Source organism: Ovis aries, chromosome 14 (assembly GCF_016772045.2).
Source record: "Ovis aries strain OAR_USU_Benz2616 breed Rambouillet chromosome 14, ARS-UI_Ramb_v3.0, whole genome shotgun sequence".
Taxonomy (NCBI): Eukaryota; Metazoa; Chordata; class Mammalia; order Artiodactyla; family Bovidae; genus Ovis; species Ovis aries.
This window is the reverse complement of record NC_056067.1, coordinates 23317934-23335222: the sequence shown is the minus strand read 5'-3', so window position 1 is coordinate 23335222 and position 17289 is coordinate 23317934. Positions and strand designations below refer to the sequence as shown.

At 37.5% G+C, this 17289-nt stretch overlaps 2 protein-coding genes across 4 annotated transcripts in view; both read right to left on the bottom strand.

Annotated features, from left to right (window-relative positions):
• LPCAT2 (lysophosphatidylcholine acyltransferase 2) overlaps positions 1–17289 on the bottom strand; it is a 70424-nt gene that overhangs the window by 15873 nt on the left and 37262 nt on the right. The window lies entirely within an intron of this gene.
• Positions 6055–7058, bottom strand: CAPNS2 (calpain small subunit 2). Its single transcript, XM_027977848.3, has one exon. The coding sequence runs from the start codon at positions 6980–6982 to the stop codon at positions 6242–6244; it is 741 nt and encodes a 246-aa protein (XP_027833649.1). The 5' UTR covers positions 6983–7058; the 3' UTR covers positions 6055–6241.

Below are 17289 nucleotides of genomic sequence, written 5' to 3'. Positions count from 1 at the left end.
ATGGCAATACAAAAGGATGGGTTGGTAATTCTAATCCATGCTGATGAACTACTCACCTAGACAGGAACACTGAGGGGATGAAATGTGGAGAAAGGAGAGAGCTTAAGGAAGAGAGGGAGAAAAGAAGAGAGAGGCAAGGAAGAGAGGGAGGGAAGACAGAAGGAAGAGATAAAAGAGGCAAAACTAACAAGAAGGGGAAGAGGAGAAAGGAAAAGTGACAGGGAGAGTAGAAGAGAAAGATGGAGGAGGAGAGAGAGGAGTAGGAGGGAGAAAGAAACAGAATAACAAGCACAATAATTATAATCCCATGTGTGAGATCATTTTGGCAGCAAAATCTTCAAGTGATGAGTTTACAGATAAGCTCTGAACTAGTAACAACAATGGAGAAGGCAATGACACCCCACTCCAGTACTCTTGCCTGGAAAATCCCATGGATGGAGGAGCCTGGTAGGCTGCAGTCCATGGGGTCACTAAGAGTCAGACATGACTGAGCGACTTCACTTTTCATGCATTGGAGAAGGAAATGGCAACCCACTCCAGTGTTCTTGCCTGGAGAATCCCAGGGACAGAGGAGCCTGGTGGGCTGCTGTCTATGTGGTTGCACAGAGTCAGACACGACTGAAGTGACTTGGCAGCAGCAGTAACAACAAAGTTAGTGTGCTACTTGATAAGTAAGCAGACTTTTGGTACTGATAAGACCATAATCTTTAACTGTGACTAAGTGTCTACATTTCAACTATTAGGAGTTCCCCTAGGGCAAGGGTTGCCTTCCCTTTTCTGTGCAGTGTGTTCTCACTGCCTAGCACATACAGGTAGGTGATAAAAACCATGCTACCTTTTCCTCATCTACCCTTACCTACTACTTTGGATGCACCTTAACACATTCAGGCAGTGTTCTTCACTAGAGTTTCACAGATGAGCTTGAAAGGGAAAGCCTTGAAGCCCCTGAAAGGGTGTGCCTTTTCTATACGTACATTATTTTAGGGAAAATTTTTGTAGCTTCTATGAGTTTGGTTTTGGCTTTGTCATGGTGGCATGTGGGACCCAGTTCCCTGACCAGGGATTGAACTCAAGCCCCCTGCAGTGGAAGCATGGTGTCTTACCCACTGGAGCACCAGGTAAGTCCCCTGTCAGCTTCTCAAAGCAACCAAGTCTATCACCATGTTACCTTTATTTTGCTGCAGGGTAGGAATGAAAAAAAGTAATTTACCTTCACCAACCAGCCCACTGGATAAGGTAGAAACAGAGGTTTCAAGAGTTCCCTAAAGTAATAGGGTTTCTTCCGGAGATTAAAAACTCAGATCTGACTTCCATTTTTGTCTGATTTATTGTCGTTGTTGTTGTTTAGTTGCTAAGTCATGTCTGACTCTTTTATGACCCCATGAACTGTAGCCTGCCAGGCTCCTCCGCCCATGGGATTTCCCAGGCAGGAATACTGGCGTGGGATCTCCAGTATTTCCTTCTCCGGGGATCTTACCGACCCAGGGGCTGAACCCATGACTCCTGTACTGGCAGGTGGGTTTTTTTCACCACTGATACACCTAGGAAGGCCTTTTGTCTGATTACCAGTCTCTAAAAGAGTAATTTCTTTCCTTTAATCAACTTCATTGAGGTATCATTTACAGTCAATAACAAGCATCAGTTTTCAGGGTAGAGTTTGAGGTTCTTTGAAAAAATGTAGACACCAGGGTAACCACTACCACAACTGACAGCAACATTTTCATCACCCTGGAAGTTTCCGAGATGGTAGACTTTTAAGGGACATAAACATTCCTTGTTGTGACTCTATTTAATTTTCTTATGTACTATGGAGGGCTATTGTTCATTAGGCCTTAGAGGTTGAATAGCTTATTGAATATGCCTAATAAGGTAAATTTCTTGTGCAATTGGTTTTTTCCACTAAGAAACAAAGAAGTGTTAAATACAAGTTCTGAAGAATAGATATAAGAATGATCTATGACTATATTCAATATCCTGTGATAAACCATAATAGAGAAAGATATGAAAAAGAATGTATATATATATATGTATAACTGAATCACTTTGCTGTACAGCAGAAATTAACACAACATTGTAAGTCAACTTAATACTTTGATTAAATAAATTTTAAAAAAGAGAATATCTATGGACACTGAAGATACAGCCATAGGTAGTACGGCTACTACCTATTGAAATACTCCTTTGAATTTATTGTGAGGCATCCAATTTTTATTTGTACTACTAAATCCAATGTTATAATGCACGTAAAGCATTATAACTTATTTTTCAACGGAGCACCAGAAATGTAAAGAACTCTTACTATTACTGCTATTGATTTAATTAGTAATAGTAATATTACTGCTATTCACAAATAAAGGTAAAATTCTGGGCCCCTGATTTTCATTAACAGTTTTATATGAGTGGCTTTGACTAAAAAAAAGAATATTAAAGCAGACTCTTGATAATCAATTACATGAGAAATTATATGCGAGTTTTTATCCTAATAATGTGAAGGAAAAAACATATTATGGAAATTATTCTGAGATATTTTATTACTGGACTAATAAAACAATACTTTTTTTATACCATACAAATTCAGAATAACAAAATTTTGAACTGAGGGGTATCTTAGAAATCATCCAGTCAACTTCCTCATTTTTACTAATAAAAAATTAAGATATAAGTTTTACTTGAGGTCACAACACTCACTATTGCCATAATGACAATTAACATTTAGGTAATCTGACTCTCATTCAAATTAAAGCAGGTCAATGATAAAATATATTCAAAAACAGATAATGAACAGTGTAAGTAAAATGCACTCCTTTAAATTTTCAAGTTTAAATTAGTCCCTTAGTAAAAAAAGAAAAAAATGATTCCTCAAATCTGTGGGTTTGTTCTGTAAAAATCAATTGAACGTCTCAGGAAAAGTACTATTATTCAAATTCAATAAACTCTCAGTTATACAGGAGAGTCCAGGAAGAGGTACTGTTTCCCTCAGTATTCTTATTAAGAGCATATTTCTACCCACCTGCATAGTTACATTATCAATTGCTAGGAATTAAATTGTTTTAATCCACTTAGCATTAAAAATAGACATTTTAAAAAAGTAATTCTGAAAGCACTGCAGGATCAATAGGTATATTTAATATCAGTGCCCTGCAGGTGCTTGAGCAAATATTTTTTAAGGCCCTACTGTGGGTGAGTTGTGTAGTATTACTGATGAAATTTCTAACTGAAGTTGATACATAAATCAACTTTTAAAAACACATGTACTATTACTCAAAAAATATTTTTAAGGTGAACTTTGAGATGATATACAAATTTTGAATGTTTTTGGACATTTGCTGTGTTTAGGTACAGAACACATAGTTCTTTTTCCTGCTGTTACAGGTTATCAAATTCAGTGGATTGTATCAAGATTAAGGTGTATTCCAAAATTATATGAGATACTTTGCAATTTAAAAGTGTAAATGTATAATGTAACATTTAAACAAAATCATTATTATTTTCTACTTACTAGATTGATTGCATTGCTCTTAAAAATTTTTAAATGACAGACTTATATGAATCAAAGTCCTTCATCTTAGGCTATCAGTAGTTTTCCATGTAGGAAAGGCAAAATTTTAAAAAAGTATTAGGTAAACTCTTCCTTTTATATTGAAAATCTGCCTTTAAAACATCAACTGAAAAAAAAAAAAAACAAACACTGAATGGAAACTAAGAAATCCAATCACTTCTTAAGATATTGGTTTGACACAATGCCAAAGGTTGGGTTACTTAGAAAAATCCAGACTTTGGACTAAATTTTCTGGGGTCAACTCTAGTGCCTTGGGTCATCTATACAAGTTTAATACAAATTCATAAGAGAATAAAAGAGAAACTTAAGTAATTTCAGAATGTTTTGCCCTGGCATGCAGGAAGAGAATCATAAAAGTAGTAATCCTTTAACGTGAAGAGGAAGAGAAATATTCAGTACCCCTCCTAGTGTGAGATAATTGTCTTAACTTTCATAAAACATTTGGAACAAAGTGAGGGGAGAAAAGTGGGCCTACATTTTCTTTTCCCCAACCATCACGTGGAAAGGTTAAATTATAAACTTAATATTCTTAGACCTTAAAAGGCATCTTGGCAGCTCTCCCCTTTCCTGGCTACATTACTACATCCATGCCTAACATATTAGTGGCTTTATTCTAAAATAGGGATCCTGATATTAATGTGTGGTTGCTGGCAGCAGCCTCACTCTTATATAACCACACCTGGTTTAAGTAGCTCCCCAGACCAAGCTTAAATTACAACTCTCTTGAGGAAAGTGGACGTGATCTCTGTGTTTGGCTCAACTCAGAATCACACATATGTGGTATTTAATAAATATTATATGATGGTGATGATGGTGTACACAGAGGCCAAATGCCAACCTCTCTCAATTTCAATGGGGATTTCTAACAGGCAGCTGAGTCTGTTAATAGGCCAATTACATAATTTTAAGAGTTACAATTTTCCTCTAAATGAGTCAGAAAGGAAGGATTTATCTTTGAATTTAGGATGATCTTCCAAAGTAGAGTAGAAGAGAGGGAATGAATTAAAAACCAGCGAAACAGGAGGGGTAGAAATCAATTACATAGCAGGCAGATGAACGGAGAACTTGCAAATGAGCCCTCTCTAGCTGAGTCCACTGGCCAGGGGATTCCCGATTCTGGTTTACCCTGCTATCAACACCTGAATCAAAATGAAGAAAGCCAGGGACTTCCCTGGTGGTCCAGATGTTAAGGCCCCATGCTCCCAGTGCAGGGTGCTCAGGTTCGATCCCTGCTCAGAGAACTAGACACGTGCTGCAGCTAAAGATCCCGCATGCTGCAATGAAGATCCCATGTGCCACAACTAAGACCCGGCGTAGCCAAATAAATATTGAAAAAAGAAAAAGCCAAACCGACGGGGATTCACAAGGATGGCCTCTGCTTTTGGGGTGGCAGTTTCTCCAAACTCCTATCTTCATTCTTTCGGACACTGGCAACACTGACTCCTGCGGGGCCTCAGTTTTCAGCTGAGGCTGATATGAAAAATACAGTAAAACAGCCTAAACCTTAAAGCACTGTCAGACAACCTTGGTTGCTCATTAGAATCATTTAAAGCTGGGGATCTTTACTCATCTTTGAGCCCCACCTCTAAAGATTTTTCCTTTAACTTGTGTGGAGTGGGACTCAGCTATCACTATTCCTGAAGAGCTATCCCAGTGATTCTATTTGCAGTCAGGGCTGAGAAACACTGCAATAAAGACTCAGCAACATTTATATACATATAATGATTTACATAAGTGTACATTTATGTACACATATGATTTGTGTACATGTTCTTTTTTGTTCTCTTGGTTTACTTTTTCCCCTGTCTGCGGATTTCAAACAAATGAAAGAATATTCCTTGCTAGGAGGCAGGGCAAGACATGACAAGAGCTGGCTAACATCAGCTGGGCATGCCTGATTTTGTGTGTGAAGTACATGTAAGAAGGATCATTTTGATTCATTAAGGCAATCAGTGACATTTCAACTACGACCACACCCTTTCATTCCTCAACACTCTCGTCGTCTATAAATATATCAAAACAAAACTTTTACATGTTTATTTTACTGAAAAAATAAGACTAAAGAATTCTAGATTTTAGATAGCTGCTCCACCATTAAAAAAATACTACCTTATATAAAACTGCTTAATTTCACATTTCTGAGCCTGTTTCTGTACAGTTAAATATGTTTTCAGGAAAGCATATTTTTAATGTAATGGGAAGACCAGACATGAATTAAGAGAAAGACAGATTTTGAATTTCCCACCTCCTCACCTTTTTGAAGGAAAAATATACATCTCTTGAGAGCTTTCTTGATTTATCCTAGGATTTTTCCCCAAATCTCATTCTTAACAGTAACAACAACAAATTCCCTGCTCTTTGGAATTAATTCACCAAACAAGCAATGACCTCTTAAAATGTACTCCATGAGAGCCTGCCCTGCATGCTTCCCCATCACATATATAGGTCCATATAAATTCCAAATCTCAAAAAGCCAACATACAAACCACTTAGAGTATTTTTCATGAAAAATCTGTTTTAATTAAGCAATAAAGGGCAACACAAGTTCAGAAATAGGTCCTGTTGTGAAAGAACTCGGCAGAAAATGACAGCTCCAGATGGGGTATCTGCAACCATGCAGAGAGAATGGCTAGGCTTCTAGCAGTCCTATCCTCCAGGGAGGGGCCTGACTTAATGCCCACTTCAGGAATACATGGTCAGCTGCAGCCACTCTTGGATAGAAACCTGAATCAGGCCATCTGCATCTCTATCCAGGGATTTGAAGGCACGGAACATGGCATCCAGGCGAACCAGGCAGCTGATGAAGTTGTTAAAGTCCATACTTCCATCCTCCTCGGTGTATCGGCGGACAATCATTTGGTAAAGTTGCTCATTTAGCTGGAAGCCTGCTGCCTGCAGAGCCCCCCGAAGCTGAGAACTTCCCAAAAATCCAGATTGGTCTCTGTCATACTGCTTGTAAACACACTGCCATTTCTTGATGTTGTTCCAGAGATACTTAAATTCTTCAAAGCCCAGCTTCCCAGTCGTGTCACTGTCCATGACAGATACAATGCTCCGGCAGGTGTCAAGACTAAAGCCGTCAGACTTCAGATCCTTGTGCTTAGAAAGGACTTTGTTGAGAATATTCATTAGGTCAGTGGCACCCACCTCCATGTCTGGTCCAGCCAGCTGAGCAAACTGTTGCCGAAAACGCCTAACTTCCTCACTTTCATTGGCCTCCACATTGGTGAAATGTTGCTGAGTAGGTGGTGGTTCTGGGCTATACTGAGCAGCCGCAGCTTCACTGATAAAATTCACAATTCCTCCAACTATCCCTCCAATATTCCCTCCTCCTCTTCTCTGATCGCCTCCTCCAAGAAGGCCTCCAAGGGCTTGTCCAAGACCTTGATTTGCTCCTTCCAATAGAGCCTTTGCAAGAAACATGCTTTTGATTTATCCAGCAAGGATAAAAGCTGCTGAAATCTTGGAGGTGGTATGAGAGATGAAATGGAGTCTAAGTAGCTTACATGTGGAAGAACTGGCTTTTCTGTACCTGCCTGCACTGTACCACACCCTGGGGTGTGATGCTTCACCTCCTACTGAAGTTGCCTGAATTCCACTAGGTCCTAGCTCCTGCCATTTTTCAGAGGGCCTCAATAAAATATTCCTAAGTTATAGTATATCTGACAAATTAGAAGAAATCATATCTTAAGTATAACATATTAAACTATAGATTTTTATATGCTGTTAATTATTCTTAGTTCTCTTTCTCAGCAGATGACATGGATTTTCCTGGCAGAAGAAAGTAAATGACCTAAGGATATCAAGAATTTCTTCTTTAAGGAATATTTATTGCTAGGGCACAACTGAAGGATTCTTGGGCATTAGAAAAATTTTTATCTAATTCTCTTCCTTCAGCAGATTTGCAATATCTAATGTTCTTAAGAAAAACTTGGAAGGGAGATTTTTTAAATGCAGGGTCCCTAGATCCCATGCTCTGAGATTCTGATTCTGCACAGCTTGGTGTCACATTCATGATCTACATTTCTGGAATCTTTTGGAAGTGTAACAGTCACATAAAAAACTGTAAAAATCACAAATGTATAGCTCAAAGAATTTCACAGACTGCAAATAGCCCATGTTATAATACCCAGATCAAAAAGTAGAACATAAGCAGGACCCCTGAAGCTTCCTCATGTCTCTTTCTAGGTACTCTCCTCTTCCAAACGTAACCATTATGCTGACCTCTTGACACCACAGATTCAATTTTGTACTTTAAATAAATGGACTCATAAAGCACATGCTTTTTTTGGTATCTTGCTTTTAAATTTCAAAAAACTGTGGTAAAATACATATAACATAAAATTTACCATCTTAACAATTTTTAAGTACACAGTCCAGAGGCATTAAGTACATTCACATCGTTGTGCAACCATCATCACCATCCAACTCCAGAAATTTTTTTCATCTTGCAAAATAAACTCTGTCCCCATTAAATATTCCTTCTCCCCCTAGGCCCTGGCAAGAACCATTCTACTTCATGTTTGTATGAATTTGACTGTTTTAGGTATCTCATATAAGTGGAATCATACAGCATCTGTCCTTTTTGTCTGGCTAATTTCACTTAGCATAATGTCTTCAAGGTTCATCCATGTTGTAGCACGTGTCAGAATTTATTTCCTTTTTAAAGCTAAATAATATTCTATTGTATGGATATAACACTTTGTTTATCCGTTCTTCCACTGATGGATGCTTGGGCTGCTTCCACCTTTGGGCTTTTGTGAATAATGCTGCTATGAACATAGGTGTACAAATTATTTCTTCAAGTCCTTACTTTCAAATCTTTTGGATATATACCCAGAAGCAGAACTGCTGGATCAAATGGTAAATCTGTTTTTAATTTTTTGAAGGACCACCATACTATTTTCCACAGTGGCTATACTATTTTACATTCCCACCAACAATGTACAAGGGTTCCAATTTTTCCTCAGGCTTTTTTTTTTAATCATAGCCATCCTGATGGATATGAGATGATATCTTACTGTAGCTTTAATTTTCATTCCCCTAATTTTCATACACCTGTTGGTCACTTGTATGCCTTCTTTGGCGAAAATGTCTATTCAAGTCCCTTGCCTATTCTTTGATAGGGTTGTTTGCTTTCTTGTTGCTATTTTATAGTTCCTTCTACATTCTGGATAATAACTCCTTATCAGTTATATGATTTGCAAATATCTTCTTCCATTCCATGAGCTGTCTTTCTACTCTGTTGATACTGTCCTTAATGCATAGAAGTTTTTAACTTTTATGTAGTCCAGTTTATCTAATTTTTCTTTCATTGCTCATGTTTTTGGTGTCATATCCAAAAAATCAACAAGGAATCCAATGTCACAAAGCTTTTCCTCTATGTTTTTTGTCTAAGGCAAAACATAATAGTTTTAGCTCTTATGTTTAGGTCTTTGATCCATTTTGAGTTAATTTTTATATATGACATAGGGTAAGAGTCCACTTCATTCCTTTGCTTGTGGTTATCTCAGCACCATTTGTTGAAAAGATTATTCTTTCCCCATTGAATGGGCTTGGCACCCTTGTTGAAAATCATTTGTATGTACACACATGAGTTTATTTCTGGGCTTTCTATGTTATTCCATGGGCTTATATATCTGTGTTTGTGCCAGTACCACACTACTTGAATTACTATAGCTTTGTAGTAAGTTCTGAAATCAGGAAGTGTAAGACTTTCAACTTTGCTCTTCTGCAAGACTATTTTGGCAATTCAGTCTCCCTTGAGATTCCATATGAATTTTAGGATGGATTTCCCTACTTCCATTAAAAAATGTTGTTGAGACTTTGATAGGGATTGCACTGGTTCTTAGACCACTTTGTGTAGTACTGACATCTTAATATTGTCTTCTAATAGATGAACACCGATGTCTAATCACTTATTCATGTCTTCTTTAATTTCTTTCAACCACAGTTTGCAGTTTTCAGTGTAGAAGGCTTCCACCTTCTTGGTTATATTTATTCCTAACTATTTTATTCCATTTAATGCTTTCTTACTTTCCTTTTCAGATTGTTTATTGTTAGTTTACAGAAACACAACTTAGTTTTGTGAGTTGATTTGTATCCTGCAACTTTGTTGAATTAGTTTATTAGTTCTAACGGTTATGCGTGTGTGTTGTCTGCAGGGTTTTTTACATCTAAGATCATGCATTTTGTGAGCAGAGATAATTCTACTTCTTCCTTTCCAACTCACATTCCTTTCATTTCTTTTCTTGCCCAACTGTTTTGGCTATGACTTCCAGTACTACTTTGTATAGATGCAACAAAAAGCAGGCACCTTTTCATGCTCCTAATCTCAGAGAAAAAGTTTTTAGGCTCTTACCATTGAGTCTGATGTTGGCTGTGGGCTTTTCATACATGATTTTTATTATATTGGGGTACTTTACTTTTATTCCTAGTTTGCCAAGTGTTTTTATCTGAAAGAGTACAGAATTTTCTCAAATGCTTTTTCTGTATCAATTGAGATAACCATGTTTTTCCCCTTCATTCTGCTAATGTAGTTTATTACATTAATTGATTTTTCCATGTTGAACCACCCTTGCATTCAAGGAATAAATCCCACTTAGTCATGATGTAAACTCCTCTGTTGAATTCTGTTTGCTAATATTTTGTTCACGAGTTTTGAATCAGTATTCATATGGACATTAGTCTTTAGCTTTCTTTTCATGTACTGTTGACTCTTGAACAAAATGGCTTTAACTATCTGGGTTCATTTCTACTAGGATTTTTTTCGATATGTATGTACTACAATACTACACCATCTGAGGTTGTTTGAAACTGTGGATGCAGAACCATGGATACGTAGGGCTGATTTTAAAGTTATATGCAGATTTTTGACTGTACGAGGGGTTGGTTCCCTTAACCCCTGCATTGTTCAAGGGTCAACACTAGTATCTTTTTCTGACCTTGGTATCAGGATAATGTTGGCCTCACAGAATGAGTTAGGAAGTATTCCTTTCTCCTCAATTTTTGGAAAGAGTTTGAGGAGGACTGATACTTAATTCTTCTTTAAACATTTGGTGGAATTCACAAGTGAAGCCATCTGGTCCTGGGATTTTCTTTGTTGGGAGGTTTCTTTAAAATTACTCATTCAACCTTCTTACTAGTTATAGGTCTGTTCAGATTTTTTATTTCTTTGTGATTCAGTCTTGGTAGGTTGTACATTGCTAGGAATTTGTTCACTGTATCTAAGTTCCCTAATTTGTTGGCACAGAGTTGCTCATAGTACTCTTTCCTAATACCTTTGTTTCTGTGAAGTTGGTAGTATTGTCCTCTCTTTTCTGATTTTGTGTCTCTGGCTTTTTTGCTCAAAATTACATTTGTGAGATTTGACTTTATGTTTTTAATATGTATCTTGAAAAGTCAGTCTATGACAGGTAGTCTCAGACAATACCTTGAGAAACCTCAGCCTGACTAGGTAGTGTCAGAGTACAAGTCCTCCAGAAGTCTCTGGAAATTCTATTGGTAAACTCAGGGGAAAGTAGCCAGGATGTAACTAAATCATTATATCTCTGAGTATTTTGGACTTCAATTTCAATCTCCAAAATGATAATAATAGTATCTCCCTGTCTACTTTATAATGATTCAATTTCATTTATCATGCTTCAGGACTTAGACTCAGTATTTAAGAGAGAAAGATGAATGCATCAAGGTCACTGTGCTCATGGGTAAGAAGACCTACAGAAAACTAGGTGTTGTAATTATAATCTGAAGTCTATTTCACATCTATATCATTAATACTAAACTATTACATTTTTATAAGTATTTGCATGTAATATTCTTTGGTATCTATGTCTCATATAACTCCTCTGAAAGACACAAAACATTCAAGATAAGGAAGGAAAAACTCAAGAGATGTTAAGCTACTTTGAAAAGGTCATACAGCTAATGTTATCTAAACAGTGGATTATCAAACCACTATGAGTCCCCAAAGGAGGAGCAATAAGGATAGCAGAACATTTACCTTTAGACTGTAGCCTACCAAGCTCCTCCATCCATGGGATTCTCCAGGCAAGAATACTGGAGTGGGTTGCCATTTCCTTCTCCAGGGGATCTTCCCGACCCAGGGATCGAACCCAGGTGTCCCACATTGCAGGCAGATGCTTTAACCTCTGCACCACCAAGGAAGCCCTTATAGAAAAGGTAATGTGTAGGCCTAACTATAGGCTAAGTTAGAGTTCTCCAAACAGACAAGAGATATACATGAAGGGGTGGTATTGTGAAAAGACAGAGGAACTAAAGGATGTGTGGAATTCAATAGATGGTGAATAGTTCAACATGATGAGAGTTTATTGCTGGAAATGATGGGAGATAAAGGCTCAATAGGATAGAATGAAATTGGAGAGGACTTTGAACAGCCATTTGACAGAGTCTATCTCACAGGCTACTGTGGAAACTCCTAAGCTTAGAGTATGAAGTCAAATAGTACTCCATTATATGAATATATCACAATTTTGGTTACTCATTCACCTGTTAGTGGATATTTAGGTTTTCTACTTTGGAACTATTATGTATAGTGTTGCTAATAGCAATCACTGTTAACTTTTTAAGTTCAATAACTTAATAACTTTTTAAGTGCAAATAGGAGATTAAATGAAAAATTACTTCATAAACTGTATAATTCTTGAATTAAATAGTGATTATTCTATCTATGACTGGGGAGAGAACAGTAGCTGGGAGACCCTGCTCTGTGTAGGACATGGGGGCAAGGTCTCCTTCTGCCACACCTAATGTTTTGTATAAAATTCTCTGCCAACTAGTTTTATGGCACTAGGACTCCAATAACTGGTCTCAGGGGCACCATGAAACGGTCTCTGTAAATACCAAAGGCGAAATGTCTTCCTTTACCACATTGAGGAAGCACCACAAAAGGACTTCTTCCCTTTAGGGGATTACAAGGGGCCATCTGGCCTCAGACAGATTTAAATCCATTCGTATAAGCTTCTCTCTGAGGAAATTACATGGGCTTTGTTTTTATAATATTGCAAAATTAACTTGACAGCATCCATTGCCATATAAAATGTGCCTCCTTATGCCCATCTGAAGTGTTTTTTGCTGAAGTTTAAATCCAGTTCTTCTCATTTATTTTCTGTGAAGATGGAGAGCATTTGGCTAACAGTTTCTCATAAGCCATCACGGAATAAAAGACTGTTATTAGATTAACAAGCCTTTTCTTCTCTAGACTATTTAATCCCCTACGGCTATTTATTAGACCATTAATAGGAACTTTGGTTGCTGTCTGGGCAAACTCTACTGCCCAGATCTGGAGAGAAAGAGTAGGAGATGAGGCCACATTCAATGGAAAATTTAACCTCAGTTTGAGGGGGGAAGAGTTACTGAATTTATTGAACTTAAAAAGTCAATAGTGATACTCAGATGCTATTAGCAACACTATTCATGATAGTTCCAAAGTGGCAACAACCTAAATATCCATTAACAGGTGAATGAATAAACAAAAATACAATACATTTATATAATAGAGATCTATTTGGCAATAAAAAGGGATGAAATTACTGATAAATGCAACAACACAGATGGACCTCAAAAACTGCCAGACATGAGACTGTATATTGTAAGATTCCACTCATTGAAATGTCCAGAAGAGGCAAATCTATACAGACAGAAAATCACTAGTGTTGACTCTAGACCAAGTCTAGAATAACACATGGGGACTTACAACTCTACAGTGGTTGCCTAGAGATGGGAGATAAGTAGGTGACAGGAAAGAACAGTTAAGGACACAAGGAATAATAATGCAGTGATAGAAAAACTCTAAAACTGACTTATGGTAAACAATAAGAAAATCATAGAACTGTATGCTTAAAATGGCTGAATGTAAAATATGCCTCAAGAAAGTTATTTTTTTAAAAGTCCAGAGACAGTCTGTAGTAAAAAGAATACTGAACTAGGACTTCTGGTCCCAGTCCTGTGACTAACTATCTGTGTAGTCTTGAGCATGCAACTTCCTCTCTTGAGCTGGAAGCTTTCTGCAAAATGAGGAAGACGGGCAATTTCACACTAACCATCCTTTCAGCTCTAGAATTCTGAGTCTAGATCTTCATGTGCTATGAAGTAGCAGCTTCATTCTTGCATTCTGTTTCCTTCTCATGCCTGAGTATTTTTATGCAATATATGAATTTAACTTCATCTTTTTCTTGGGTCTGATTCTATAACTTTTAAAGACATCCTTACTTACTCTCATTTTTGCTTTGATGTACTGTCTGGTTTTCAGAAGTATTTCGACAACCTATCAAGTATGTTGCTCCTCTAGACAGAATTCCAAGGTGGGGGCACTGCAGTGGTTAAAACACAGAAGGACACATGGCTCCCACTTTCAATGAAGCCTCTCTGTCAAGTGGGGCTTTCACCTCACTGCAACATGATCTGAACAAGACCTTTCTAATTTATTGATGAGAATGTCACGTTGCATGAAATCAAAAGCCTTTCTAGAGTCCATATGCTAAGTCACTTCAGTCGTGTCCGACTCTGTGCGACCCCATAGACGGCAGCCCACCAGGCTCCCCTGTCCCTGGCATTCTCCAGGCAAGAACACTGGAGTGGGTTGCCATTTCCTTCTCCAATGCATGAAGGTGAAAAGTGAAAGTGAAGTTGCTCAGTTGTATCCGACTCTTAGTGACCCCATGGACTGCAGCCTACCAGGCTCCTCCGTCCATGGGAGTTTCCAGGCAGGAGTAGTGGAGTGGGGTGCCATTGCCTTCTCCGTATAGATAATATATATTTCTTCCTTATCATCTTGGACTGTCACTCTGTCATAGGAGGAAATTATATTGGTCTGACACAATTTGTTCTTTACAAAGCCCTATTCTTTACCTCCTTACACTCTTTGAGGAGGCCAGCAACTGCTCACTTGCTCCAATAAAAAAGTTAAGCTTTAATCAATGCCCTCTCCTTCCTGTTTCCTCTAAGTGTCTCCTTGGTAGATTCACATTGCAAAGCCAGAAAGAAAGCATATAATTCTCATGCTTGAAAGGATATTTCTAAATAAAATATATAACTAATGAGAACCTACTGTATAGCACAGGGAACTCTACTGGGTGCTCTGCGGTGACTTAAGTGGGAAGGAAATCCATAAGAGAGGGGATATAAGAACACTGATTCACTTTGCTGTACAGCAGAAACTAACACAACACTGTAAAGCAACTGTGTGTGTGTCTGTGTATGTTCAGTTGTATTCAACTCTTTACGACCCCATGGACTGCAGCCTGCCAGGTTCCTCTGTCCATGGGATTTTCTAGGCAAGAATACTGGAGCAGGTTGCCATTTCCTCCCCTCCAAGCAACAATAATCCAATAAAAATTCTTAGTACAAAAAAAAAAAGGATATTTAGAACATTCAGGGAGGGAAAATATTAGGTTAGTCAAATGTTACAGAAAACTCAAATGAATGTTTTGGCCCACCTAATATTATGATGGACTACATGGAGGGATTGAGTTAACCTGAGAACCAAAGATGGAAATGGTTGGTCATATAGGACTGTCCAACTTTCAGGATGACTCGTACAACTGGAAAGAAATGTTCATCTAGTCCACTCAGAAAGTTATATCCTTCTTCTGTTAATTATATCATATGAGCTTTAGAGTATATTTCATATAATAAATTCTATGAATTGAGATTGGAATCAAGATGAGTTCTTTTCACATGAGTTATGAAATAGTAAAGTATGTATCAAACCTGAACTAGAAGTTTAAAGGGTAGAAGAAAATAAATAAATAAATAAATAAAAGGTAGAAGAAAGGGGAGCTAGGGAGGGGTAAATTAGGAGTTTGGGATTAACAGATACATACTACTGTATGTAAAACAGATAAACAACAAAGTACTACTATATAGCACAGAGAACTATATTTAGTATCTCATAATAACTTATAATGGAAAAGAATCTGAAAAAGAATATGTAAATATAGCTGAATCACTTTGCTGTACACCAGAAACAAACACAACATTATAAGTCAACTAATACTTCAACTAAAAATTAAAGGATAAAAGACTTCAGTCATTGTTGCAACTATTCATGTCTGGCATTGTGTAAGAAAGCAGACATGGACAGTATGTAAATAAATGAGCACGGTTGTGTCCCAATAAAGCTTTATTTATAAAATAAGCATCAGACTGGATCTCATCCATCAAGTGTAGTTTACTGACTGTTACTTTCTATATTTTCTAAACAGATGAAAATAAAATATGCTGGTAAATTTTAAGGACTGGATTGAAGGACTGCAGTCAGGGTTCATGGTGACCACCGTTCCACATCTGATTTAAAAGAGGTCACTCTGAATCTTTATTCTCGCCGTGTCTGTCTAGTTCTTATTGACATGCTCCCCATTTCTAATTAGTGGTATATCATTCATCTACAAAGATGACAGAAACTAATCACTCAGCTATAGCCTGCCACAAGTTCAGTCTTTTTACCGAAACTGTTATGCACACGAGAGACTATAGGCTAAGAAAATTTACTTATTTATTTCCATTTTGTAAAAAAATATGAAAAGTATCATGATTTTTCCCATTTCTGCCTTCTAACCAGTACTTAATTCTTCTAGTTTTACTATGTACTTTGTTTAAATATTAGACAGGAAAGATGTGTGTGTACTTTAGCACTTTGACAATCCAGCACTTTTGACTATTACAAATTTTCTGGAGATCTTTTAGGACTATTTCTCATTGTGTGGAATGAATGTGTTTCTTTATCCCAAGTTCTTCCTGTATGCCCTGTTCTTGACATTAGTTCAAGTGTTAAATCATGAGCCAACAATAAGCATCCTTGCTTGCCCTTCCCTGTTAGAGAAGGTAGGGTGCTGTATTAAAGAGATTTCCATGCTGAGAGTTAGGAAAGGGTACTTAAGAAGCTTAAGTGACTGGAAATAAACAGAAAAAAATCTTTCTAAGTGGGGTGGATTAACTATTTTATTCAGTTGTGCAAATTGTGCTCAAAGTTTAGGACCAAATGTCCCACAGAGTCAAAAACATTTACCATCTGGCTCTTTGCTGAAAAAGTCTACTAACCATTGAAATACAGGTTTGCCACCAGTGAACACAAGAGATGTGGGTTCGATCCCCAGGTTGGGAAGATCCTCTGGAGTAGAAAATGACAACCTGCTCCAGAATTCTTGCCAGGAAAAATTCCAAGGACAGTGGAGCCTAGAGGGCTACAGTCCATGTGGTTGCAAAGAACTGGACATGACTGAGCACACACATACATATGCATGGTGATGTGTGCCAGGTGGAGCATTACACTGAATGTATCATGAGATGCAGCCTAGACAAGATGTGACTTGTCCCTAGTAAGAGGTGGGTAACATGGTATATTGTCAAACTAGCAACAAAGAGACAACATGCATCCTAAAACATATAAGGACTTTGTCTCATGGTTGTATAAAATACTGCTGGCAGGGTAGCACAGGTTCAGCTCAAGGAAACAGCACTGAAGAATGAATGAAATAAAGTGATGCTGTGTGGACACTATCATAACTATAAAAATGACTGTGTTATAATCATTTCTGCCTTAGCCAGTATTGTTTCTCAGTACCATTAAGTGCATTTAAATCCCTTTGAGAGTGCTGGCAAAAAAATCTAGTCTTGAAAACTGAATTATGAATATAAAAAAATATTGAGAAGCCACTATTTTAAACTGTTGTCTCAGCTCTCAACTCTAACGCATCTGAACTTTTGACTAA